This window comes from Struthio camelus, chromosome 1 (genome assembly GCF_040807025.1).
Source record: "Struthio camelus isolate bStrCam1 chromosome 1, bStrCam1.hap1, whole genome shotgun sequence".
NCBI classification, from domain to species: domain Eukaryota; kingdom Metazoa; phylum Chordata; class Aves; order Struthioniformes; family Struthionidae; genus Struthio; species Struthio camelus.
The window spans coordinates 58,676,093-58,703,224 of NC_090942.1; the positions used below are offsets into that span (position 1 = coordinate 58,676,093).

The window sequence follows — 27,132 nt, forward strand, 5'->3', positions numbered from 1 at the left end:
TTCATTGTACAGAAGATTTTATTAAGTTAAAAGTTGAACTGCACAGCAGAGCAGCAGCTGCCACCCTCAAGAGCTGGCTCCGGCCGGGGCAGTAGCAACCTCACAGCTCCTCTTCCCTGGAGAGGAGAGGATCTCCCTGGTCCTGAGGAGGGGCAGCCCCCACGATTCGAGGTTCCTGCCTATTCAGTTCTTGAAGGAGCCAAAGGACAGTCACCGAGAGCTTCATCATGCAGCCTTTTGCCAAGGTCTCCTCTTTTGAAGCACATCCATGGCAGACCGCCCCTTAGCTCCCTCCTATGGCTTTTGTCTGTGTTGTCTGCAGGTCCCTGGGGGTGGCGTGGGGAGAGCACTGTCCTTGCAGTATGTCCCAGCGGGACCTCAGAGACATTTGGAAGGAAGGAAATAGGACCTGCCAAAGGTGGCTATGTGGCTAAGAGGAATGTGGCTGGGGAGGAGGGAAAACAGCTTCTCTTTTTCAGGTTAGAAGATGCTGGAGATGTAAGAAGCTTTTCCCCTCCTGTGCCCCCTCTTCCCAGGGGGAAAAAAAAACCCCAAACTTCTATAAAATATAATTTTTCACATATAAAATCCTGAAGAAGGTGCATGTAAAGAGCCATTCCAAACAATGTGCTCAGATACGCGGGCGAAAGGGATTTGGAAGGGCTTCATTGAAAGCTTTGGGAGAGGAGTGAGGAGGTTGCGTGGGGAGGGGGGATTTCTTGCCAAGGTGATAACAAATGGGATTCAACCTCTCCCTCCCCATAAGTGAGGAACGGAGCAAATAAAAAACAAGAACAGATAAACAAATGAAGAGTAGACCTATGGAGGAAACACAGACCAAAAAAGAAATCATTTAGAGGGATTCCACTGAGTGCCGAAATGCTGCCCCTTCTGCTAGCCCCAGGCATGGCCCGTCAGCAGCCTGCTACAGACCCACTCATCTTAGCCCTGCCCAACCCCAACCCTGATGGCTGTAGCACCCAGGCAAGAAGCAGAATTGCTCTGGACAACAGGGCAGAGCACTTGTTCACTTCATAGCACTCTGCCACCCTGCTTCCTTCCCCACAAGTGGTCACCAGTGTCAGGGACACCCCGAGAGCGAGCGTGGGAAGAGGGCTGGGTCTAGTCGGGGCTGCTTTGGTGCAGACCCAAGATGTCCATGCTGCGGTATCTAAGCCACTGCAAATGTGAATGCAGCAGAAACTACCTATGTGGGGAGCTGATTACCATGTAATTGTCCCCACACAGGCTGTCACCCAAACTTAAAGGTAAAGAAGGCTGGCATGTGGCCAGCTCCTACCCCCCAGCCTAGTTCAGCAGCGCGCTCAGTGCCAGCCACAGGAATGCAGTCAAGCATCAAGGGCAGCATGGGCGAAGGGAGCCAGGGACATCGGGGGAATGTCAGGGACAAGAGGAGGGCCAGGGCCACGGGAGTGAGACAGGGGGATACAAGAAGCAGAGAAGGAAGGGTTAAAGCCAGGGGCAAAGCTCCTTTCAGGGCAGTCAGCCCTACAACACTGAGTAGGGCCAGGGGGAACTGGCCCTGCCTCTGTCCCTCCAACTACCTCCCGTCACAGTGAGGCAGAGGGTCCCAGTTGCCAGCCTTCAGGCAGGGCGGCACAATCCCTTGGCGCTCACCGTTACTCGCTGATGCTGTTGCACAGCGACTCCTTCTCTTGCAGGGCCGCCATGGCCAGGCGCAGATGCTCCTTCAGCTGTTCAATCTCCCGCTCTGAGCGCGCCTTAATGTGATTCAGCTCTGCATAGACGTCCTGGTATTTCCCTGAGGCGAATCTCTTATCCTGCCAGCGGAGGGAGAAGAGTCAGCAATCCTGAAGCCAGTATTTGCACTGGTATTTGCTCCGGGGAAGGGCTGGCAAGGAGAGACTAGTGGGAGAAAGGCCAGTGGGTGGAAGGAGAGCCAGTCTGAGATTTGAAGCCCAGCTCAAGCTGCCTCTCCCTCCTTGCAGGCTAGGGGAGGCTGGGCAAGAGGCTCAGCTGGGACTCCCACCATGGGCAAAACTGAGCCATTCAGAAACCATTCGGAAAAAAGGGTTGAGGTACCACTTCCCAAACCACAGGGCGCACACACCCTGAACTGGGGAGGAAGGCACAGTTGCTAGTCCCACAACAATGTGGACCTGAAGGCATCAAACTGAGCAGGAGATCTGGGCTCTAACACTGCTCACGTGTGTCCATGGCAGCCACACAGAAAAAAAAAAATGACTGGAGATGCAGGCCACTGAAGATTGAAACGGCTGGTACCAGCCGCTTAAATGGTCAAAAGCTTAAGCTGGTAAGCTATAAACTTTGGAGGTCATCATCAACTCTCATGGCTTCTTTCAGATTCCTTGCTGTGGCAGGACTCTTTCCACTGAAAATCCTCTGAAGGAGCTGCCACCAGTGCCCGGCCCACCGACTGCGGCCTCAGACCGGCAGCAATTTGCAGAGCACAGTCTGGGACCAGGCAGCTGGAGTGGAGTGGTGAAAGCCACTACGCTCAGAGGCATTTTTTAGCTAGGAGGCCACTGGAGAAGCAGAGCGATCAGCACGCCTAACAACTGTGCCCAAGGAAACATGCCAACGCAGTGAGCGGGCAAGCCCTAGGGAAAAACTTGGACAGGAAATAGAAGGTGGTTGGGGAATCAAAGCACTGAGCAGGCTTCACCAGGGTTTCTCACTTGGGAAAGGGCTCCTGGCCTGTCTCCTCTTATACATACGTACCATATTTGCTCACACAGCAGCTACAAAGGTCCCCACCTATTTTGAGGTATTTCCCCTCAAAATCTAGGCTGAGGATGCAGTACTTCACAATGCAAATCTACACTGTCCTGTACCATTCAGAGACCACAGCCGTTCCATGCTCGCAGCTGTTTCATGAGGAGGCAGGGACAGGGAGCACAGATTACAAGAGCATTTGGCCTGAGAGTCCAATTGATGCCAGGCCAAACCTGCTGCTACATAGTCGCGACGCTCCCTTCCCCCACCTCGCTCTTCTGCTGCTTTCTCATCTCTTTCAGAGCGAGGAAATCAGCACCCTGCCCTGGGAAGCAGGCTGGAACAGCTCCTGGAAGACACATACCTTTTGCATCATCTGAAGCTCCTCACGGAGACACTGAATCTCTTTCTTTAGGTACTGAAGCTCGTTCTCCTTCACTCGCAGCAGTACCTGGGCCGAGGAGGTTGGGGGGCAAGAGATCAGAGATGACTCAAGGCGAGGAAGCTGAGAGCCATTGCCTTGGAAACGGTCATGGGCACTTGGCCTCCGTGTGCGTGTAGCCTTGGAATAGGAAGGAAGGGCCAGGAGGGCCAGGGCAGGAAAGGAAGTGATGTGAGGTGCCCCGGGAGAGCCGCAGAGGGGAAGCTTGCGTACCTCCTTCCTGCACCAGCCCCGGTGCTTCGTTCAGCTCCCTGCCCCCACCCGCAGGACCCCATCGCCCCTCTCCTCCCACCCACTCCCTTGCACGGGACGGCTCCGAGGATGAAATCGTGGCGAGGACAAGGCACCCCACGCTGGAGGGGGGAAGCAGCGGGGCGGTCTAGTGGCACCTCCCTACCTCCAGCTCACAGGAGCTCCGTTCGTTGTTGTGCGGAGACCGGTCTCCGGAGCTCCGGGATGAAATAAAGCTTCGCAACTTCCCGATCTCCTCTGAGAGGCGGGCCTGCAGCTCCTGGGGGCAAGAGCAAAATATGTTAGGGTAGCCACCACACAAGTCTCTCAGCTGCCCTGGCCCCTGCCAGAGGGCCTGGGTCTTCATACCAACCCTTTTCCCAGCTTAGAGACCTTTCTGTAACTGTGTCTGCCCATACACATAACAGCTGCATCCTCCTCCAGCAGAAAAGAATACATTCACCATAGGATAGGCCCATCTACAGCCTCCATCCCCCCCTCCCCTTTTTTTCCCCTTCTTGATGATAAAATCTTGGAGAGGAGAAACATGAACAAATAGGGGAATTTTAACAGATCGGGCGTGCTGCGCAAGAGACAGCCCCCCGTGGGAGGAATGTGCTCTGTGGTCTCTGCTGGCAGGGAAAGCCCCTCTCTCGCCTGGTTCTGCCGGAGGAGCTCCTTCCCTTCTTGCTGACAGCGCTGCAGTGTCTGCTCCCGCTCCTCTGCCTTCTCTGTGAGCTCCCCAATTTCCAGGCACTTCTGGGAGTACTGCTCTGAAAGCACCTGCAGCTCCCGCTTCAGGGAATCCACGTCCAACCTGCCAAAGAGGCGGCAGGACGTCACTGCCCTGCAACCCTCATTGTCCTCCCCTCCCAGTGGTCTCCTGGGCACTGGCACTGCTTTCCCATGGCGTGGACATGCTCTTCCCAAAGCCTCCAACAGCCACTGTTACAAAAAATTGTTCCTCGGGGATCAAGGCTTTAATCCATCTCCATCACCACCCCCGAAAGGAGCACAGTGCTTTTGGGAGCTTCAGGTAATGCAGGAGAAATGGAGCAGCTTTGCAGAAAGAAAATAGAGAGAGCAAGCTGAAGGAAAATGGAGGGGGAGAATACCACAACCTCCGCTAGTGCTGGAGGGCTGTTTGTTCTTCTGTGGGCACATCCTGCTTTACTGGTGCCAAGCAGAGAACGAACCTCCCCTGCCTTACACTCCAGCAACCCTGGCAATTACTGCTGGGCAGTGGAAAAGGAACTGGGCAGCAGCAGGGACAGCTAGAGGCTATGCGCTGGGATGGGGTGTGATGGGACCAAAGGGCCTGGCTAGGGCAGCATGCATTGGGCAAGGCAGAGGGAGGAGAGATTTCTTACTGGTGCTGCTTCTGGAGGGCGTCTGAGCCTGCGCCACCCTGCTGAAAGCTGCGTGTCCTGCCCAGCTCCTTATTCATCTCCTCCCGATGGGCTTTCTTCAGTGCTTCGATGGCTGCAGAAGAAGGAAACAGGAGATGTGGGATTAGTCAGGGAACTCACCAAGCTCTTGCTCCCACGGACTCAGAGACCTTTCTTTGCAGGTCCCTTCTCCCCCACCTGGGGAATTCCCTGCCTTCTCTGCTTCCCCGAATCATTCTGGCACACCAAATGCTGCCTAGAAGTAGCCACAAAGGGCACTGCTGGGAGCTCCCTGTCACAGCGTTGCAGCAGAGCCTTCCTACCTGCCCATTCCCAGTGCCATCACCTGGCGCAGGCCAGATCTCATATGAATGAGGAATCTAAGGGCTCAGTTTGTAAAATGCTAGCATGTTATCAGACCATGGGAAGGGGTGCAAGGCCATAGGGAGATGTCTGACCTCTGCCTTGGGGGATGCCACCTTTAGCCAGTCCTGCCTACCTACAAGACGACACTGGCCCGCTCACATCCATGCACAGAGAGGTAAGGCCCCATTTCCCACAGTGTCTTTACCGCTCCATCCCCCATCCTGACCAGGTCTCTCAGCACAGACCTGAGGAGTGCCAAGCTCCATTTGAGACCGAGCATCACCATCACACCAGTAAGGCCTGCAGTGCGGCTCCAAGGAGGAAGGACCACAGTCCCCCCATCAACCATACCGCAACGCCTCATGGCCTTCCTGTGGTGCGACTGAAGAGCTACCATCCTTAAGATGTTGACACCTAGGAAGTAGGGTCCTCAGTGCCCTTAACAATCATACCCAAGGTCCCCAGTCTTGAGGTTCTGGGGATCCAGCACTTAGGGTGAAGGAGGGCGGGGGCATAAACGGTTTCTGGAACAAGTGAGAGGCCTTTGGGAGAGGAGGGAGGAATCCATCTGAGTGGGGGCATGTCTTGGTTTCCAGCGCTACCTGCTGCTGTCGCTGCAGCCTCCTCTGCAAGGAGCCGCTCCTTCTCCTGCCGCAGCCGCTCCAGCTCCCGCTGATGGTGCCTCTGGAGCTCCTCCATCACTTGCCTGTGGGATGACTCCATCTCAGCCAAGCTGCGTTCACAGGCCTCCTGCCACACCAGGGAAAGGACAACAGGCAGAGGAGTGAGGGACTTGCAGGGCAGACACACAGGAAGGAGGAAGGGTCCGAGCTAGGCCTGACACCTGGCCAGGCTGATGTTTAATTTCGCAAACCTTACTCGAGGCCAGGGCCATTTTGAGAGAAATCAGACCATCTCCCAGGATGGGGTTTTCCATCTGAAACTGAAGTACTTCTTTTATCGCTGAACACAAGTGTTCAATGGGACCATGCATCTTGCAGCTCCAAGTGCTTCGCAGAGAAAGAAATAATCCTCTTGTGCTTCTTAAAACTGAGTCACCAAGATACGAAGGTCTCTCTGACCAAGGACAGAGCTGGGAATAATACTCCCGGCACCAAGGCCCAGGCCCTTCTACAAGGCTGTACTGACACAAGGAGATTAATGGCTGGAACCACATCTCAGTCAGTATTTGCCTTTTAAATGAAGCAGCACTCCCCAGAATCAATGAAAACTGAGCCGCCTCTTCAGAAAAGTGACACCTTTCATTCCCCTCCAACTTGGTCAGATGCTATTAAAGAGCCCTCTCCAAAACCTAACTATTAGAGGTCTTCCTCACACAGCTCATCCCTTTTTGATGGGTCTGAGCTGAAGACAAACCATATCGTTCTTTCAATGCCTGAGTGCTGGAGTTAACCAGTATTACAGCAAACTGAATGATTCCCATCTCAGAGCTATGTGCCCAGGCTCTCTGTAGATGACAGTAGCACTGCTCCCAGCCCCTCGGGAAGGATTTATTTGCCACCAAACTGTTCCAGGGCCTCTAAGACCTCAGCAGAGCACCAGGAAGCCATCGTATCCTCCGAGAGCCCCTTGCTGTCCCATTCCTTCCTCCAGTGCTAAGGCAAACGCTGAGATTTAGGGTACGGCTTTTACTGGGACGTGCTGAAGGAATTTAAGTCCTTGCTGCTCCTCCATACTGAGATGAGGGAAGCTGGCAACTGCTCCACAGCTCAAACAAAGGAGAAAAGGGGAGGGATCAGTTCTGTGGTTTGTCCACAGACTGGTTGTGAACACTGGCAAATTAAGACAGAAAGAGCCCTTTTGGGAAAGGGGCTGTTTGTACTCAGATATTAGACACTTTGAGACAATGTAACTAGGAAGGCCAGATGCCCTTTCTGCCCCCTCCTTTTTCTTTCATTTAACCATAAGGAGGCCTTAATTAAAGTTGTTAATAGTAGTCAAGATCACAGAGTGACAGCTAACTGGCTGGGCTAGGTGCCACGTGACTTGTGGTTTTCTTTATCTGAGCTAGGTACAGCCAACCTCCTGCAATAGGCTGGTTACGAGCCAGTTTCCTTCCCCTAGAATCTCTTCCAACACGTGACAAGTCCTCAAATCCCATTAGCTGGGTCAAACTACAGCCTCCTCCCACAGAGGGTCACTTTGCTGTCCCCCTCTCCAGCAAAGGTGCTGAACACCCTGCTGAATTTGATCCTGCTTGCTTTTCCTCCCCCATTGGCTGAGTCTAAGGGAAAAAAATAAGTAAATCAACAAGCTGAAGTGTGAGCAAACTCTGATTCGCAGGGTTTCCCACGTGCTGTCCCAGCAAACGAATGGGCTGCGCTGTTGAAGTGACCTTCAGCGCTCTGCAGTGCTCAGTTGGCCCTGGCAGGGAAGGGACCTAAGTCCCCAGGGCCTAACAGACTGCTTTTGATGAGTGATTCCTGTCGTGAAGGGAGTCTGCTCCTCCACCAGGCCCCTATTAGAGACAGACACGTGAGCATGCTGCAAAATCACTGCTGAACACACAAGGGGGCTGAGGAGAAAGCTGCTATCTCTGTTCCAAAACCCTGCAATGGATATGCACCATTCTGGCAGGACCCGGCTGCAGCACAGCTTACCTTTGGCAGGGCCAAAGAACGGTTTCATCACTCAGAGCCCCACGCAACACAGGATTAAAGCTGCAAGTCCATAGCTTGCAGCACTTAAACAGGTGTGCGTCCTGAACTGTGGGATGTTTAACACATCCGGGGAGGGAACAGGAACCTTGGCGTGTGGCACAGTCTCTCTCACCTCTTGGTGCTGAAATCCATTCAAGAGAGGAGACGGCTCACTCCAGCCAGCGCAAGCAGGCACTGCACTGGTCCCAAGCACAAAACAGGACACAGATCCTACCCTAACTCTCCTCCTCTTCTGCACCATTTATACTCGGGCCCCTTTAAGGTTAGGCAACTCACACTGGCCTTTATGTAATTAACATCGATTACAACTGGGCCTAGTTAGGGTCACCATAGCAACCCAATGATTAGCAATACCTGCTTGGCAATGAGAGCAGTCGGGGCTCTGGCATTTCCTGGTTCAGGGCAGAGTGATCCTAGGCCCTGGCCCCTGCCCCGCTCACCTGCGAGATGTACCCCCGGGGCACGTGGCTGTCTCCCTGGGATTTCACTGCATCCCGAAGGCTCTCGTTTCGGGCCCGGCAGGACTCCAGCTGTGCCCGCAGGGACTGGACCTGTGCCAGAGAGGGGTGAGAGCAGCTCAGCCATGGGTGGAAAGGTGCTGAGGCCAGACTAACACGCTGTATCTGCCAGCCAGCCAGGCTCCAAGTTTAGGGACAGGGAGGAATATACACAGCCAAAGGAGATGTGTGCTTCCCATGGGAATAGCGGCCTGCAAGGGGACCAAACCAGTGAAGCCAGCCCCAGCACAGTAAGCACCAGCAAGGAAGGGAGGAGACTTCATCTTAAGACACACTCTCTTGTGGACGTGGATCCATCCTCATGGAAAACATCAATGCACCTTTAGATATAATGATAGATGAGCACATAGCTCCTTTCAGAGATAGGGAGGGGAAGCATTTGCACACTTGGGAACAGCCAGAGGAAAGAGGCTGCAAATGCATTCCCGGGAAACAAACTCTGCACAAGTAATGCCACCAAATAACTTATCCTGGGCCAAAACAGGGCTTAGGGAATCTCTCAAGGCACGCGAGAACGAGTCTCTGGCCTCGTGTTACCCAATTGGGCACGCTCCCATGGGCTTGAGAGGTGGCAAATGGAGCTAGAGCTGCCTATACAGAACAGGCAGCAGGGCCAGAATGAGTGTCCCCTCTGCACCTCTGCCTTGCTCTCTTACAGAGCTTCCTGCTGCCAGGGAGGCAAAGGTCCCGGGGTAGTGCAATAAGGGCCCATCAGAAACCAGGTTTCAGAGAGAAGAATGCTCCTACCTCTTTCTTCAGTGCCTCATTGACATCTCCGTGGCTCCCCTTGCTCTGGTTCAGCAGTGCTGTCAAGGGCACACGCCGTGAGTCCTTCAGAGGCAGACGTTCTAGCTCCAGCCACTTCTTCTCTATCTCCTCGCTCAGTCGAATCCGCTGCTCCTCTGAAAGTGGGGGAGTGGGGACATCCTGCTCCCCCACCTTGCGGGAGGAGTCCCCCATTGGGCCATCACTGTGCGGAAGCCCGACATCAGGGGTTTCAAACCACTTCCGCCTCTCCTCTGAACGGATGGCCTGATCCCTCTCCAGATCCTCATGCTTGGGAGTTCGGTCAGAGACCCTCAAACTCCCTCTTGTCCTCTGTGGGGACCCCTGATTCACAGGGCCCTGCTGCAAGGGGGACAGTTCCACATAGTCAAAAGCATGGCGCTGCCCATCTGCCTTCCAGTGACTGCCCTTGGAGATCACCTCGGAGCCCGAGCCTGGCCGCTGCTGCTCCTCTGTCCTGAGCGAGCTCTTCTGAGGGACGTAGTTTCGGAATGAGTTTTCCTTATTGCAGCCAGAGAGCCTGAAAGCAGAGCAGCAGCACATGAAGCAGAGGCACAGTGCGGGAAAGGACGCCAGCAGACGCGGTGTGAATGGCCCCATGCGCTGCAGGCCTAACCCAAGGCTAAGCCTTTGCTCAATCCAGCCTTATAAAAAACCACATGAGAGCAGAGCTGGGCTTGTTACATCATGTCACTTGGCAGCTCTGCATGCGTGTGTGAGGAAACACGCTTTCCTGAGGGGTGAGGAGGTGGAGAGAATTAGGCCCAAGTTCCAGTTGCACCAACACAAACTAAATTAATGGTGCGAGGCAAAAAGTGGGTTTAAGAGCAGGCTTCTGTGGGCAGTGTGATCAGCAGGCTGTCAACCTATGCTGCTGGCTAAGGCTGGAGATCAGTATCTCCAGCCATGCTGAGAAAGAGCAGAGGGTGGGAGAACAGCTGGTTGGACAGGCCTGAAACACCTTCCGGGCCTACCCGTGCCTGATTCCCAAAAGCTCACAGACGCGCACGGGAACCCGCCAAAGGCTTGTGCCTCTGGAGAGCATCACCTCCAGCTAGAGCTAAGTGTGTGCTTGGGTGCTGACAGTGGACAAGCTGGTCTCAGGAATAAAAATAAACTTCTGCTCAAAGAATCCAGATGTGCTCACATGCTGATCACTGCTGGGCCCTAGGCTGGAAACAATCTCCTGCATGCCCTTTGCTCTTCTCACTCCCCGCTCAGATGTGGGGAGACAGGGAGCTACTAGCCTTTACAGATCCCTGATGAGCCTTCTCAGTCTCTGCTTTTAAGGGAAGAGACAGAGGAATTCTGTGGGAGAGAAAAGCACGATGCTACGCAGGTCTTACTTGGTGACGTCCGGAGCGCTGACTGGGCGCACGTTCTTCCTCAGTGCCTCAATCCAGTTCCGCCGGATGCCTGAGGTCATCGCAGACAGAGTGAAAGTGGCATCCTTTGTCTGAAAGGGAGATATGACAGAAGCTCCACCATCATCAGGCAAAGGCATGGGCAGCTCCTGCTGGCTTTTCAAGACTGCTGGGCACCCAGTTACACAGGTGGCAGACTGTAAACTCACCAAGAGCTTTTTACAAAACCCTACAGTCCCTCTTTGTGTTCCCCTGTCATACCAGCTAGAGATACCACCCTCCATCAAAGACCTGCTCACTCCCATGCTCTTAGTATCATGCGGAGTGCTAGGAGTAGAGATGTGCTCTTTGTGGAGAAGCCTGCTACATGTCCCCCATGAGAGCATTTCTAAGCAAAGACTAAAGAAACGTTGCCAGCATATTTGACCAAACATTAGCCAACATGCTCCAACCTTTTCGATGCTTGGAGCTGAGCACCAATGTTGGGATACAGCTGCATGCCACAAGGACACCAAAACGTGAAGTGCCCAACTGTGCATGTGCACGTGCACAGAAAGACATACTGTGTTTTGTGCTGCTTTAACAGCTTACTCACAAAGTAACAGGAGACAGAATTGTACTGGGGCCAAATCCAGGGTACAGGTTGTTATTCACAGCACTGTGAACTGGACTACGCCAAGATCTGCTCTGCTTACTGCTCCCTCCCACTCAGCTCTAGAGAAGCTGCATCGGCCAGTGGGTCAAGTAAATATTCCTGGTGTTCAACTTTACTCCTGGGAAGCCTCTAGCCCCGGTCCAGCCCAGTAAAACCTCCTCCTCCTTTTGCACGTGCACAGGACCTCACGTCTCTGAATGCTGTGGACATAGGTCACCAGCTAGTCTTGCTGAAGCGCCATTGTGGCACAAGGTTTGTGCTGCTTGAGCCTCCACATCAGAGAGATGGAGAAGGAGAGAGCACGCATTCCCACCCGGCATCCCTCAGCGCGGCCTCTGCTCAGCACCAGGTCTGTGTGGTACCAGGCACTCACGTGTATCTGGAAGCCATAGTTGCGTTGTACTGCAAATTCTGTCACGTCCGTGCAGGAACGGAGGTCGATTTCACCATCAAGGTCATCAGCCTGAAAGCACAGCCACCCTCTAGGACAGGTACAAAACCCTGCTCCGAAAAAGCCCCTTCTCTGGAAGGTGGAGTCCCACCACAGCTGTCTTAGTGGGCTCACTACACTCCTTGGCATCAAATCCACCTGGACTATATGTGGGAGGCCAAACACTCTACAGCCCAGTCCTTTAGCAGATACCCCAGTCTCAACTCCTCTTCTACACAGCGTGGACTCTTTCAACCCAAGTGGCAACCAGCAGCATGAGTGGAGAGGACCAGTGCAGCCCAGTCTTGGGCCTCTTGGTGGTTAGGCCTTCTCTTCACCTCCCACCGTTAACAGACACCCAATAGACTTTGCTACCCCTGCTGGTTGGGGCACTTTAGATACCCCATCCTCCTCAGGACTTGTTTGCAAACTGTATCGAAGAGAGACTTGCCACGTTTGGCTCCCCTGATTGGGACAGAGTATTCCCCCTTCTGGGAGCAAGTTGGTCATGCCAGCAGTCGCTTTTCTCTCCCCTCTCCCCCTCCTCACCACACGCGGCCAGGAAAGAACGCAGGGCTCGAAAAACACTGCCCGTGCTTACCTCCTCAGCATTAGAGTCCCTGTAATACCTCAGGCTTGAGTCAGTCAGCACGAACCAATGTTTCTTCCACTGCAAGCAGATCAGTTAGGGGAAGGGAGGGGAAGGGAGGGGAAAAGACAAGAGGGAAACGGATAGACAGTTACTGAGGAAGGCATAGGAACAGGGAGGGACATTCTGTTCCTTGACCTTTCAGCCCTCTTGCGTGCAAGGCTTCTTCCCCTGCTCCAGATCCCTTCCAACTCCCCCATCACGTCCCTCAGCTAAGAGAGGGGCAGCAACAGGAGCTCAGTGAAATGCTGTGCCTGCATATCAAGTGGGGCACCTAACTCAAAGGTTCCCCTCAGCAGGGAGTCAGCTGGGTCTTTCTCAGCAGGAGAAACCACAACAAGGAGGGAAGGAAAACCACCGCTCACGTGGGGAACACCAACAACGGATGCTGGGGAAGGAGGTAGTCCTCCACATCAGGCTTACCTCTCCTGGCTCATCCAGGATGGACATCCATCCCTTCTTGAAATTGAGGAGATCTGGCTGGAGGGAAAAGGACAAAACAGAGGGTTACTGCGTGCTGGGTCTGGAACAACCCACAAAAGGTCTTTTCACACCAGCGGGTGGAAGCTGAGTGTATAATAAGTGAAAATAGCCTAGCATTGCTTTTAGGAAACTCATGGGGGTTTAGGACCCAGTGGCACAGAGGACTGCATTTAGCTCTCAGCAACAGGCAATCATTCCTGTAAGAGGAAAGAGGAGATAAGGAAAGGATTAAAAAAAAAAAAAAAAAAAAAAAAGAAAATATGCAGCAGTGAGGTTTCCACAAGGTGCCTTGGAATTATTTATTCAGATAGGGGAGGGGGAAGCAGGGGCAAGGAGAACGTGCAGAAGGGAATGCTGTACTGCCACTGAACGGGCTTGGCTTGGAAAGGAGGCAAAGTCAAAGAACTAGACACCCCTCATCCAAATCCTGGGCATCTGTGCCCCAGAGGTATGTCCCTCCAGTAACTTCACCACTGGTCACTTATTAAAGACATGAGCAGCTCTCTATGAAACAGCCCTTACCGCAACTGTACAGGAGGCAATTTAACAGCTGTGAAAACACATCACGTTTAAATGATCTGCTTGAGACTAGAGATCAAATCAGAGTCGCAACCAGAGCTTGAGAACAAATCCTCTCTGAGGCATTTGGGGCTTCTCTCTTGCTACCTTGCTCCTTCTGTTCTCTCTCGCTGCAGGACCTGTTGTCTGCCTGGCCTTGGGCCATAAATGCTGAAGAGGAGCATGATCAGATTTTCATCTAGATCATCCCTTGCAAGAAAAAAAGTTTTCCCTCCTCCCTCCTTTGCTCCACCTCATGCTATGAGTACAGCATCCCAACCAGTTTATCTCCTTCCAAAGGTGGAAAGCCAGAGAGCTGACTCAGGGTACTGCTCTCCCTCGCTTTACCCTCAACCCAACAGGCTAGAGCTGGTCCTCCTCCCAGCTCTGCTGGCTTCGGAAAAGTTGCACTAGCAAATAACGCAATGCAATGCCTCTTCTTTCAAAGACAGAGTGTGCAAATCTGTCACGTTTCCCCTAGCCAAACCACATTGGGACAGCAACGGAAAAGGAGACGATGCCAAAGCTGTACCTCCGAGCGGTCGGCACCTGATCTGCCAGCTCCAGGGGAGCTGCCAGCACTCCCCATGTGCCACATCCTCCACCCAAGACCAAGCTGGTGAGAACGGGTGGCTCGGCAAAGCTGATGGCTCTTCTGTGCCCTCCCATGACCCCAGCGAACAGCCGCGGGGGGGCCAGCTGACTGCCTCACAAGCCCAGCTCTCTCGCTGCCCAGCTGGGCAAAACTTTCCCCTGCTTTCATCTCCCTAAGTTGCAGCTCTTGGGTTACACCCAAGGTTACCGGGAGGCGAGAATAAGCACCGGCCCACCCCAACTCTACCGAGCTTATTGGTTAGAGCAGGGAGCGGGGAGGCCCGGAGAAGGGGAGGGCCAGCTGTCACTACAGCTGCAGGCCTGGCCGCAAGTGTCCGATTGCAGCCCCCAGCGCCCGGGGAAGGGAGGCGGGCAGCAAAACCGAGCGAAACGGCACCAGCTCCCATGCCTCACCTCCCGCAGCAGTGACGAATGCTGCCGGGGGCTGAGAAATGAGGAAGGTGCATGCATCCCCTCGGCCTCTCACTTGCCAGCCCTGCTCTCACAGACCTAGACGTCACGCCAGCCCCGCTGCCGTTCTGAAAAAAACACTCTGAAAATTAATTCCTTCCCCGTTGCAGCAGCTCCACCCTTTTCGCTGTTATCCCTTCCAATCCAGTGACTTCAGCTCTGGCCCCGAGTTGGGAGTGGTGGGGTGGAGGGGGGAAGGAAAGGAAGCAAGATGTTAGGAACAACCTCCCGTCCTGGGACACACGTGCGTGCGTTAGGCAGAAGAGAGACAGGCATGTTCTCTTCCCCCAGGGTCATTAGCACGAGCGCTATGTTTTCTCTTCAAGCCCACCCATCGTCCCCAGAGGTCGTCCAGCTTTTTCTCCACTCTACCAGATGTCCATGCGCTTGCTTCCCAGGAACGTTGTGATGAGTAATAGATATCCCCGGGCATTACAGAATAATGCAACCACCAGCAAGACGGAAAACAACGGGGGGCTGCTCTCCCCTCCTTTTCAGGACGCTTCAAAACAAAGCTAAAGCCGCAACATTAAGCGGGCTACGAGACAGAGGAAATGCAACTTCCTAGAGGCATTTGGCTTTTAGGAAAGTGTCTTCACAAAAACTAAACTGCAGGCTCCAGGCTAAGAGTCCTGCAGGCAAGAACACAGCTGAGATCACAGAGGCAAAAGAACAATCCAGCAAGAGAGGGAGTGAAAGGATTTCTGGCTGGGGTTATTGTACAGACCAACGAGGTCTCATGCTATTGAAGATTTACACTGCCAAAGCATTAATCGCTGAAATAACAGACATGAACAGTGCGTACTCCACTGGGAAAAAACTCCAACAAAATCCTAGCGTTAGACAAGTCCCACCAGAACCACTGCCACCACATCCCAGCCTTATTTCTGCCCTGTATGCAGTACCAGGGCAAGAAAACGCCTCCCGGAGGGCTTTTCCCAAACACGTGAGTTGCACAGGGCAGAAATAGTCTCTTTTCCCCTGCAGCCCTTAGATGTGGAGCCACAGCTACGGAAGCAACTTTGAAAGTATTCTTGTTGTAGGGGGACCGGTACCCCAGCACCAGACATCAGTAGATGTGTCCAAGGCCCCCTTTCTCCCCCTCTCCACAACCAAATCTAGTTTCATCATCCAGGGAAAAAAAAAAAAAAACTCAGGATACAGGCAGAGAACAGAGACTGAATCTTGTATCTGAGGAAGAGACCCAGAGACAGGAGGAGGAAACGATCAGGAAAGCAGCAACCCTGAGAGATCCGGGTACCGGCAAACAACAACGGAGATGCAAGGATGCAACCGGATGCACCCCCAGCAAAACACAAAGCCGCTGTCCCTGAAGTGCTGCTCAAGGCTGCAGAAGGAGAGGTTCTGGGGTGAGAGGCAGAAGCACTTTTGCCTGGTTGTGACCCCACCTACAACAGTTATATTCAGCTCTGCCCACTGCATGGCTGGCCAGGTGGAGGCACGGGAGAGAGTCCAGCACAGAGCAGCTGGGAACGTAGGTGAGGTCTGGAAGGACTGGCTTACAACCCCAGGTTATAGAGAGCTAGCTGGCTGCCTGGTCGGGCTGAAGAGCGGCTACAAGGGACGTGATAACAGTCTGCAAACATTTGAAGAATGTAAACACCAAAGAAGGAAAGGGAATGGGGTGGGGGTGAAAAAATTACTCCTGGGAGGTACAAAGGAGGCAGAGAGCCCTGAACGAAGGAAAACAGGAGAAGGCACTGGAACAAGTCGGAAAAGCTCCAAGTCAAAAGAACGGCCTCCAAAGGGGAGGGATGGGAGCACCTCGCCTTGGCTTGCTGGAGCCAGGCTAGACAGAAAGCCTGGGTGGCGTTGCAGGCTCCAGAGCCAGGGGAAGGGGATGGGATGGTCAGGTAGACTCCTTCCGTTTCCAGCTGCTGCCGTCACTGTGCCTCCCCTTCTTCCTGATCCCAAAAGCTCCTCAGGGTTGCAGGCCTGGGAACCCCGCTTTCTCTCACCTCTTTTCACCACAGAAAGATTGGACAAGGGGTTTTCAGCTTCCCAGAAAGCACATGTTTTCTCCGCTCCAAAAAGGGAACTTGCTCCACAAGGAAAGGGCCCAAGGCCAAAAGACAAAGCAAACTGCTCCGACTCGGTTTAGTGGAAGCAAAACTGCTCTCAGGCTTGAGAGCACACACAGCTCCCAAAGCTACATGTGCTGCAAAAACAAGTAGGGGACGTGCTCTCCCTTTCCCACCACCTGCCCCCTCTCCGTGAGAAACGCCTGCGGGCACGGCCCGGTCTGTCACCTCCATTATTCCACTAGGCTCAACAACCTTCCTCTCGCGGCCGGCAAATATCCACGCAGAGGAACGCTCGCCTTCCTCCCTCCGCAGACCGGACGCTCCTTGCTCCTAAACCACAGCTCTTTCCCACACAGAGCAGTAGCTTCTCACCCCCGGGGGTGATGTGGATTTCAAATCTGCCTCAAATCATTAGCGTGGCGAGTTCAGCAGGTCTCAGCCGAACCCCTGTTTACACAAAGCATGGATTTACCACTGCTGAACAACCTCGGGGGGGGGGGGTATCTATGCGCGCGGGGCCTGTCGATAAAAGAATCGACTGCATTAAGTATCCGCCAAGAGCCTCGCGGCCCCGCGGACCAGGAGCGGAGCGGCTCAGCAGATCAGAAGATGGTGGCAAGAGAGAGACCTAGCGCCAGCCGCGGCACTTGGCACACGGGAGGGCAAGAGGCCAGGCGACAGCAGGCCTCCCACCGCCCCTGCAGGTGGGGGCGGCCACGCTGGACCCAGCGGGCCGGGGCAGGGTGGGGGTGAGCCGGCGGCGGGGAGACACGCCGTGCCCCCCACGTCCCCACGGCGGCGGCTGGGGTGGGGGTGCAAGAAGAGGAGCAAGGAGGGGAGAAAAGGCAGCAGGATGCTGTAGGGGGGCAGGGCCTCGGGCCCCGCTGGAGGGGCAACAGGTCGCCGAGGTGGGGTGGGGGGGGGGGTCCAGCCCCAACGGGGGACACGGACCGGGGTCGGGAAAGGAAGGAGAGGAGCAGCCACGTAGGGAATAACAGTTTGGGGGTGTTTTTTGGAGTTTTCGTGGGGTTTTTTTTGTTTGAGTGCGGTTGGCGCTCCGCTCCCCAGCGACCCCCCTCATCCCCCGCCCCCCCACACCGGTGGGGGTCGGTCCCCAGCACTCACCGTCATGGCGGGGGCGCAGCGGGCGGCGGCGGCGGGGCCGGGGGCTGGCAGCCAGGGCGGCTTCAGCGGCCGGGCGGCTACGGCCCCACCATACCCGAGCCGCGCTCTGCCGCCCGCCCCTAAACTTTTTTTTTTAAAAAAAAAAAAAAAAAAGAACTTTTCTTTCCTTCCTTTCCCCCCTCCAAACTTCCTGGGAGGGCCCGGCGGGGCCAATGGGAGCCTGTCGCCGCGGCCCAAAGCGCCCCGCCGCCGCCCGCTGGCAGCCAATGGAGCGGCCGGGGAGGGCAGGAGAGCGGCCCATGCAGGGGGAAAAAGGGGGAGATTTGGGCCCTTGCGGGGAGGGAGGCAGCGGGTGCCGCAGCCCGGCCCGCCCCGGCTGCGCGACCCGCCGGTGCCGGAGAGGGGGGAAGCGATGCATCCGCCCCCGCCACCCCCGTCCCTCTCCCCCTGCGCTTGGGGCAAGGGAAGAAATCAAAACCCTAAGGAGGAAAGGGCTGAGGCTCTGCTTTCCAAGGAGGAGGCAGCCGGGCGTCCCCTCGCCCGGCCGTACGGGGCGTTTTGGCAGCCCCAGTGGCGGAGGTGACCCTGGGCGCACGTGTGCGCAGCGGGGCCCTCACCTTTGCTCCCCTACAACTGAGGCCCTTGGGTTCCCCCCCCCCCCAAATGAAGTAGGACCCTAAAGCAGCGGTTTGTGATCCGTTCTCTTCGCAAAGGCAGCAGCGGGTGCAGAGGCGACCAGCAGTTATTTCTAGAGGCCTGCAAAAGGTGCCTACCGAAAGGCAGCTGGTGTGAGCAACGGGAATTGCTGGAGGGGGTCTGAACCCACGATGGAAAACAGTCAGGGGGGCTCAGGAAGGCTGGGACGCGCTGACCAGTTACACTGGGGCAACACCTCTTGCCACCCGCCGCCAGACTGAAGGCGGCGTTGCTAATGCACCTGAGCCAGGGCTCAGCAATGTGGGAACCTGGAATAAGTTGGTTGGAAGGGCGGGCAGGACTTGAACTCGCAGCTCTGCCAGCTCAGGGCTCCACACTGACCTGGGGCAGGGAGGAGAGGGAGGGGAGGGGAGGGGGGAAGTCACCAGTTTCAAGTTTCAGAGGCTTTTGCCAGGCCTTCCCGCCTGGCTGCAGTTTGTCCCTGTATAAAATGAATAAGCCAGGCCCTAGCAAATGTATGCTCCTTTCATAGACTTCCCTCCTACTTCCTGGGGGACAACCTGGCCAAGACGACTGATGCACACGGACAGGGAAAGAGACAGGGAACTGGGCGCAGGCTCCCAGGGCACTTTCTGCAGCCCTCCAAAACCACTTTCCTGCTATTTTTGGTTTCCAAGGAAAGCCAACACAACTGATCATATTTTCTGTCATGCCAGTAATGCCAGTTTCATCCCCTTCTTCATCCCCGTAAAACACGTGGTTCCATTTTGTCACTAGATAATAGTAAGAAAGGGAAGGAACTTGACTAAGCTGAGATTTTAGCCCCAGGTCTGCCACTCGCCCTTCCCTGGCCTTGTAAAAGGCTAGAAAGTCTCAGCCTTCCAATCTGAGAAGTGGGGGACAAAGGAGACGTATTTCCCTGGGACGCAGGGGTGCGTTAGCGAGCTCAGTACCCAACAAGCTGCGGGGGAAGGAGGCATGCAGGCACCTGCAGCTCTTGGCAAAGGTACACCTAGCTGAGCCCGCTCAGACTCAGCGTCAAGGACCCGAGTGCAGCCTGCAGCTAAGTGCTGACCTGCTGGGAGGGCTGATTACTTTTTGTCACAGAGAAAGGCTCTGCCAGCTTGCTTCAAACCAGATCCCTCCCCATCCCCTTCTCAGGGACTGTCTCCTACCTTGTTGTGTTTCTCGCTGGCATTCAGGTATGGGTGTTGGCTTCCCGGGGAGCTGGCACTGCTTTGTGGTGGGAGGCTGCCTCCACCCAGCTGGGTCTGCAGGGAGAGAAAGCAAGAGCTAAGCCCCAGGAGTTTAGTCCTTTCCTCAGTTTCCCAGACACCGCCTCCCAGTGCGGCTCATAGGGGAATGACCTCCTCCCAGTTCTGGGCAGGCAGTGTGGCTCCTTCAGGCTCAGGAGGAGAGGGGATGCCAGGGGAACAGGAAGGCTGCACGTGTGCATGTGCACAAGTGCACGTGTACAATCTGCTTCTGCTCCCGGCCAGCATGGGACCCTCCTGCTCTGTGCAGCTAGGAAAGCTGCTTCACACCTGGTGGAAGGGCAGGTGGGGTCCCCATTAATTCTGGCTTCTGCCCACATTTTCACACCTCTGCTGTACTCACATGATAAATGAAATTCTTCTTGTTCGCCCAGTCACTTTCCAATGGCTTTTCTGGGTTGTTTGAGGCTCGGGCTGGCTCTGGACCCTTCCGGTCATCTTCCAACCGCTGCGCTGGACTCTCAGGCCTTTTCCAGTTGTTGTCTGGCCGTGGCCCTGCATCTAGACATCTAGCGGGACTCATCCAGTCCCTTTCCAGCTGGTGCATCAAGTCCACATGGCACATGGGCTTCTCTTGGCGCTTCCAGTCCTTCTCCATCTTCTGAGCGTGGCGGACATCTCCCTGACTCTTCCAGTCCTGCTCCAGTGGTCGCGTTGGACTCACGGGGCGCAGGGGCTTGCCTCGGCCTTTCCGGTCACTGTCTGTGCCCTTCCCTGGGCTGGAAGGCTGCAATTTTTCCCTGAGGCTCTGCCAGCCACACTCTGGGCGCTTCCCGGAGCCCCCAGCATGCAGCGGCTCTCTCGATTTCATCCATTTCCCCTCTGCACTCCGCACTGGGCCGGCAGGGGCAATCTGCTTTTGGCTTTTCCACGTGCTCTCTGCCTGTCTCCTGGGACTCACCAATCGCAGAGGCCCTGTTCGGCTGAGGCTGCTGTTATCCGAACTCCTCCCGAGGCTCACGGGGTGCAGGGAATCCCCTCGGCTCTTCCTGTCCATGTGCTTCCCTGTACTCCCAGTCTGCCAGGCTGCTCGGTCTCTCTCTGCGTGCTTCTCCAAACTTGTGGGGCGAAGGGACTCCACTCGGCTCCTCCAGTCTTTCTCTGGATGCTGAGGAGGGCTCGTGGCCTCCCCTATTCTCCTCTCCGATCTGCGAGCTGGGCTTGTGGAACGCAGGCTTTTGCTGTCCCTCTCCAGCTGCCGAACAGGGCTCACAGACTCTCTTGGTTTCCGCCAGTCTCTCTCTGCCCGTGGAGTTGGGCTCATGGGGTGCAGGGGGTCCCCAAGGCTCTTGCTGTTCCTCTCCAGATGCCGAGCTGGGCTCGGGGAGCGCAGGGACCCCTTGAGGTCTCTGCTGTGCTGCTCGAGGTGCCGGGAGAGCCGCTGGCCCTAAGGACACAGGGGAGAGAGAGCAGAGTGTCCTCTGAAAAAAGAACGCTGAGATCTCCCAGGTGAAAAGGAGTAAGAAAAGGTGGGATTAGGACTGGGAGACAGTTTAGTTGCATACCTCTGCAGACAAAAAGCATCACAGCAATTGCATGCATGTGTGTAGAGCCAACATGCACCTAAGAGAAGCCTCTTATACCTGAACAGTGAAGGGGCAGCTGCCATTCAAGAGCAGAGTCCTCACCTGTGACAGGCAGAGTGGGCTGCAAGGAAGGAGCTGGGAATAGAGGGAAAGAAAGGGAGAAGTAGAGGAAAACGAGGCAGGAAAAAGCAGCCCAGCTTGGGGCTGCGCTCTGTAAGCTTTAGAGAGGGTTAGGGTCCCACCATCTGGCCAGCTCACCTCTTTGGCTAGGGTGGGGCTGGACTGCCTCCGAGCTACTCGACCTTTGCTGGGTGGCATGGGGGTCTTCCCATCGAGCCGGTCCACACGGCCCTCCTCCAGGGCCTGGAAGGCCTCCAGGGTCTCCGATTTCCTGCTGGCACACACAGTCCATCCCAGATGCTGCTCCAACTTGGCTTCTAGGGCCCCAGCCAGAGGCCCGCAGCCCTAAGGCTCAGAGGCTACATCTGGCAGAGATCTCATGAGCAGTTTGTGACCATGGTCACTACTCCATCTGAGCTTGACCGTGCAGATCTCTGTAAGGAGAGGCCCTGTAGCCTCCCCCTTGCCCCATCTCCATCACTTTAACCACCCTTGCTTATGTGCCTCACTTTCTTACCCGTATCTTCTTTCCATTATTGCTTGAGGGAAAACTCAGCTTCCCTCCATCCTGTCCTTTAATCCCACATCCCATCCTCTCTCCCCAGGATATTCAGCTGCCTGGTCACCATTTACTTCCTCTTCTCCCCTTATCCCCTGTGCCACCAGCTGGCAGTCAGTGCTACAGCCACTTGCGCCTCTCAAGCCAAAGCCATGCTGTGCACCTGCAAGCAAGAACTAACTGGCACTGGGGATTGCTGGGCAACCCCAATCCCCACCCAAGTGGCAAGCAAGGCTGCAGCTGAGCCTGAAATTGCAGTCTCATCCCGTGACCCAGCAGTTTTCTGAAAGCTACAGCGGAACTTGGATCCCTGGGGAGCCACGGACACTGTGGGAGGGGGAACCATCTCTGGAGTTCACCCCTTGCACAGCTATCCCAACCCCACAGCATGCCTTGCAGCTTCTGGGACATGGCTGGGAGGATGAGGAAGGTGGGCTGCTGCCTCTGCTTCCACCAGCTCAGCTTGGCTGCCCCTTTCCAAGGGCCTCACCTGCCTGCATGCCACAGGTAGGGCCCTCCAGCCTGGGAGCTCCTCGGAGGGCCCTCATGAAGGCAGGGAGGTGCTGGACGTGGACCCAGCCCTACCTTTAAAGAAAATGTAAGCACAGCTGAAGTACCAATGTGGGCTGGGCTTCCACGTCTAGCCCTGCTGTCCCCCTAGCATGAAGACTTGGAGGTCTTAGCACAATCTGAGGGCATTCCCATGCCTCTAACCAACCAGATCAGCATGGGGACCCATCCTACTTCTCACCTGCGCTCGCAGCCAAATATCCGCTCCACCTCCACCCGGCCAGGGCTGAGTGTGCGGGAGCTGTTGCGATCGAAAGCCTCCCTGTGGCTGAGGCGTTTGGGCTTGGGCAGGTCAGCCAGCGCCGTGTACGCCTGCCTCTCCAGCCCATGCCGCCCATCTGTGCCTCCACTGCTGGGGCGCCCACTGGGCTCCCGAGTTGGGGAGCCAGAGGAGAAAACAAGGTGCCCACCAGTGCCCGGTGGGTCACTGCGGGCAGGTGAGGGGCTGCGGCTGGCACGCGGTGGGGAGGAAGCCCAAGGAGGGTCAGATTTCCGGTGCTCCAGGGAGGAATAGCTGTTCTCCTTGCGACGCTTTTCCCAGCTCTCCTCAGGCTTCTGGCCTGTTGGACCATACTCTGGGATGGGGAGAAAGCCATTACTGTGGGAGGCGTGAGCAATGCAGGAGAGAGCCACTGCATCTACTGCAAAGCAGGTCTTCAGGGGAGAGCTAGAAATGATTCCTGAAGGCACAGACAAAACCCAGACCCTCCAGGCAGGGTGGGAGCCCCTGGGACAGGACACTGTGAACCAAGGGCACACCAAGCCATGCAGACAGAGGACACCCAGGAGACGCACATTTCGAGGTCAACACGCAAGAGATGCGGTCTCACAGACCCTGAGCCTTATCCTTTCACACGGTTCCCACAGCGGTTTCTAAGACCTCTGAGACCAGAACTAGGCCCTGGATAAAGAGATGCTAAGAGAGCCCAGGCACCTTCAATTTAAACACAGTTCTGCTGTGAAATTCTGAGAACCCCATAAAGGTCCCCAGGTGAAAAGCAAGCCAGAACTAGGATCTAGCATGGGAGCAAACCAAATGTACCTGCTTTCAGAGGGCAGATTTCTTTCCTAAAGCTCTGGGACTCTGTTCTCGCCCAGGGTGCAGAGGGAACGGGCTGACCCCACCTGGCTCTGTCTGCCTGCAGGGCTCGCGTCCGCACCTCTTCCTTGTGGCCCGTGTAGTTCATCATGTCTCGCTTGCCCGATCCCAAAACACTGTCCCACAGCCTGGTCATTTCCCTGTCCTGAAAGGGAAGATAAGGCAGATCTCTGCAATGGGGTCAGAAAGCTGCCACTGGAAGCCTTTGCAGGCTAGATGGAGGCAGAAGCATAGGTGAGGAGTTACAGCCCATTCAGTCCAAAGCTGCTGGTGAAAAGGGACCAGGAGAGGAGCAGGGGGAGCATAAGTTGATCCCAGCCCGACATCAGCTGGCATGCCAAGGAATAACATAGGAAAGCCTGCATGAGGGAATCCAGGAGTAAATCTGCTGATGTACTAAGGGGAGAGCCTGCTTTGCAGGGACTAAAGGCCTTCAACAATCCCCCCTTGTGTTTCAGGAGTTTCTGAAAACACCCAGCAGAAGTGGAACTGAAGGGCTGGGGCAAGGGGGTAGGGGAGAGTGAAATAGCCCAAACCAAGAGACACCCCCCCTTTGCTACTCCCCATCTTACCCTGGTGAGCGTGGAGATGGTGTCGGCACAGGTCCTGGGGTCAGTGCCAGGGTTGGTGCCGGTTTCTCTGTGCTCGCCCTCCGCTCTGGGGCTGAGCGGGGGATATGTCCAGCCCTCGTCCCAGCTGTGGATTAGGGACACAGGAGAGCCGGTGGTCAGCACAGGCCGAGGGGCTCAGGGGTAGACAGCAGCACCACGCCGCCAGCTCGAGACACGAGGTCTCTTACTCCGCAGAAGGGGCGTCGTGTGGCAGAGCCTGTCCTGGGACCCCCTCATAAACCCCACCAGCCTCTAGAGGCAACGAGGAAAAACAAAACTCTCTGTGGCCCCTCGAGGCCTCCGGGGTTGGCTAAGAGAAATCCAGTTAGAGGACACGGCGGCGGTGGCTTGCTCAGCCCTCGGTCGCAAGCTGGGGCACACAGAGCGTCAGTGGTAACGCATCTGCCCCCGTTGTGGCCACGGCCTGGCTTCCCTCGCAGCCTGCCCCGTTACTCGCACTAAGGGGGTTTGCTCAAGCGCCGCTGCTCCGGTCTGCACTCACCGCTCGCTCTCGTCTGCGGGGCCCACGCTCACGTATACCTCGCACTGAGGTGCTACGATGCAGATGGTGTCCCAGGGCCCGCCTGGGTCCGTACTGCTGCCAGCCTCGTGCCCCCGGGCCTCCACGGCATGCTCCTGTGAGGAAGAGGAGGGAAGGCAGTGATGCCGCCACTGTGTCAAGGATAAGGAGGAAGGCTCCCTTTTGGAAACTCCCTCTACCTCCTCCGAGAGCACCCCCGGCACTGGGGCTCTCACTGCCTCTCTCAGCCCATTTCTCCTCACTGACAAGGTTTTTCTCCTACTTTGGGATGCCAGAGGGGCCTGGTGAGGTCCTGTTTGACGAGGAACATCTCCCCTGCTGCAGCCACTACGGAAAAAGAGCACGCGGAAAAGGGCTCCCTCGCAGCCCTCACCCGTGGAGAGGGTGACGGAGCAAGCCAAGAGGAGGGGAGGGCAATTTTTGCAAGGAAGGTCGCGGCCCCAGCCTCTCTCTGCTGGGCCTTGGAGGCACGTTGGTGTTTCCCCAGGGCTTGGCTGCTCCTCCCCAGCCCCGTTACCTTCACGGCTTACAAGCAAGGGGGGGAAGGCTCCTGGGAGCCGGCTGTCCGCACCGCTTTCCCTCCAGCGTCTCGCCCGCGCCAGGATTCGCTCAGAGGAGATGGCTCTGAGCTGATCGCAGGCAAAGGGCTGAGGTAACTCTAGAGGGCCCGGGGCCAGGGGAGGAGAGGGCGAGAAGGAGAGAGGGAAGCTCATTACTATTTCATAATCCCAGGCCAGTCGCTCCTGGAGGACAGTGAACAACACGAAACCCTCCGTGAACATGAAACCGGCTGAGGCCAAGCCAGAGGCAGCCTGCCGCAGCCCCCACTCCTGCGCCTGCCCTCATGCTGAGCCCAAATTCCCCCGTGATTTCTCCCCTTCCTGCCTGCCTTCCCCTGCAGGGACATCTCACTGCAGCCACCAGGCGAAGGACTCGGCCCCAGGCCTGAGCCGTCAGCCAGGGCTTCAGGGACACCTGCCGGGACAGAGCATTAGGGGAGGTGGGCTATGAATGCCAGCAGGTGGATTCAGCAAGGATTAAATCCAGACCAAGGTCGGTGCCTGCTTTGCCTGTCCCCCCCCCTTCCCTGCCTGTCACTATTTATCCACACAGGTTGGCATCTGGAGCAACCCTACTTTCCATTTCAGAATGTATCAAGCTTCTCGTCCCCCCGCCGTGTCCAGCCTTTCCCCACTAAGGCAGCTCTGGGGTCTGGTCTGGACACCAGCCAGCGGGGGTCTGGACACCAGCCAGCGGGCACTGTTAAATAATGGATTCCCCCTGCCTGGGAAGGCTCTCCTCCACTCAGCCTTCCCCCAGAGACATCTAGAAAGCCTGGCTGAGTCTTTGTGTTGGAGATTTCCACATCTACAAAGGCACACAAGAGTCCCAAGCCCAAACAAAGGGGCCCTTAATGAAGTATTCATAGCCTCCAGGTGGGATGGTGGAGCTCACCTGGCCAGCGTGCTGGTGAGCCCCCGCCGCTCGGAAGCAGTGCTGGCACAGGCTCTTTGCAAACGTGTTGGCTTCAAAGCTCTCACAGGGCACATCATCTAACAAACCCGACATAGTCCATACCAGGGACAAAGATGCTTTGGCTGATGTGCTACAGGCAAGGAAGGAAAAGAAGTAAGGAACAGAAGCAGAAAACCAGAGCTTTCAATCCCCTGAGCTCAAGCTCCTTCAGAAGGAGAAACGTTATTCCCAGACTGAAGTTTGCTGCTCTTAGCTGGCCATACTGGAATCAAAGGGTACCAGGATTCAAGGTCATCAGAATGACCCATATAACACATTCTAGAAGGGGACACTGCACTCCATGCTCAAATGTCTGCTGGCGCATCCCGATTTGGGAGTCCCTGAGAACTAAGAGAATGATATCCTGATAGCCTGCTTGAAGGAAGTTTCATTACCTCAAGCTCTGTTAGAAGGCACAAAAGGGAAACCCTTCTTCATGGCTATGTTACTTGTAAAGGGATATCTATAGACAACTTAGGAAATTTAGAAATCCACTGAGACTTTTCCTAAACTTGTTGATCCCACTAAAATATCTGAGATGTGGGGGATAATTGCTTGCAACAGTGCCAAGTACAAGCGTTGCTAGCACAAGGACTGGACTCTGCACTTATGTCCTGACTTTCCCTAGAGCATCCTGGCCATTATCACCTCCCCTGCCCCACTGCATCAAAGCTGTGCCCCAAAGGCAGCCAGTCCATCACTGATGTGAACACACCACCACTCCTCTAAACATAGAGGCTTGAGTAAGAGCAGCTGACCAAGACTATGGCTGCTCCCCAAAACACCCAACGATAACTGTCAACACCAAAACCAAGCCATAATTTTGGTTTGTTAGTGCATCCATTTTGCAATATTGCAACTTGCACCAATGCCAACCTTGCAGCCTCCCTCCTTGCACTGGGCCATGCGTTCTCAGCTCAGTTACCATGCCAAACCCTGGACACGAGCGTGGCACTCACCTGCCGGGGGACATGGTACGAAAAACTCCAACATCGCTTCCCACGGACCGTCACTCGCGTCCGGAGCCCACGGCACCCACCATCTGATGGGCAAAGCACTGCTCCCCGCTTCCCACAAGATGCTTGAGGCTCTCTGCCGGGAAGGCGCTCCTCTGGGCCGCAGGCAGGCAGCCGTGCCCCGTACCTCCCAGTGCCCC

General features: G+C 55.7%; 1 protein-coding gene across 1 annotated transcript; it reads right to left on the reverse strand.

The window, feature by feature from the left end:
- Nucleotides 1–27,132, reverse strand: TRIOBP (TRIO and F-actin binding protein). Its single transcript, XM_009665207.2, has 23 exons — nt 26,936–27,132; nt 25,917–26,067; nt 24,423–24,556; nt 23,882–24,005; nt 23,253–23,454; nt 22,392–22,785; nt 21,220–21,352; nt 21,064–21,096; nt 19,779–20,822; nt 19,337–19,432; nt 12,652–12,708; nt 12,181–12,249; nt 11,523–11,612; nt 10,477–10,586; nt 9,092–9,650; nt 8,267–8,377; nt 5,748–5,895; nt 4,762–4,873; nt 4,049–4,208; nt 3,558–3,671; nt 3,083–3,169; nt 1,639–1,802; nt 1–819 (listed from the first exon to the last, which is right to left on the reverse strand). The coding sequence occupies exons 1-22, from the start codon at nt 26,947–26,949 to the stop codon at nt 1,641–1,643; spliced, it is 4,104 nt and encodes a 1,367-aa protein (XP_009663502.2). The 5' UTR covers nt 26,950–27,132; the 3' UTR covers nt 1–819; nt 1,639–1,640.

Coding starts and splice junctions, on each gene's coding strand:
- TRIOBP (XM_009665207.2), bottom strand. Junction 11,613..12,180: donor GGGACTCTAATGCTGAGGAG/GTAAGCACGGGC, acceptor CTGTGCTTTCAG/GCTGATGACCTTGATGGTGA. Junction 8,378..9,091: donor ATGAGGCACTGAAGAAAGAG/GTAGGAGCATTC, acceptor TCTCTGGCACAG/GTCCAGTCCCTGCGGGCACA.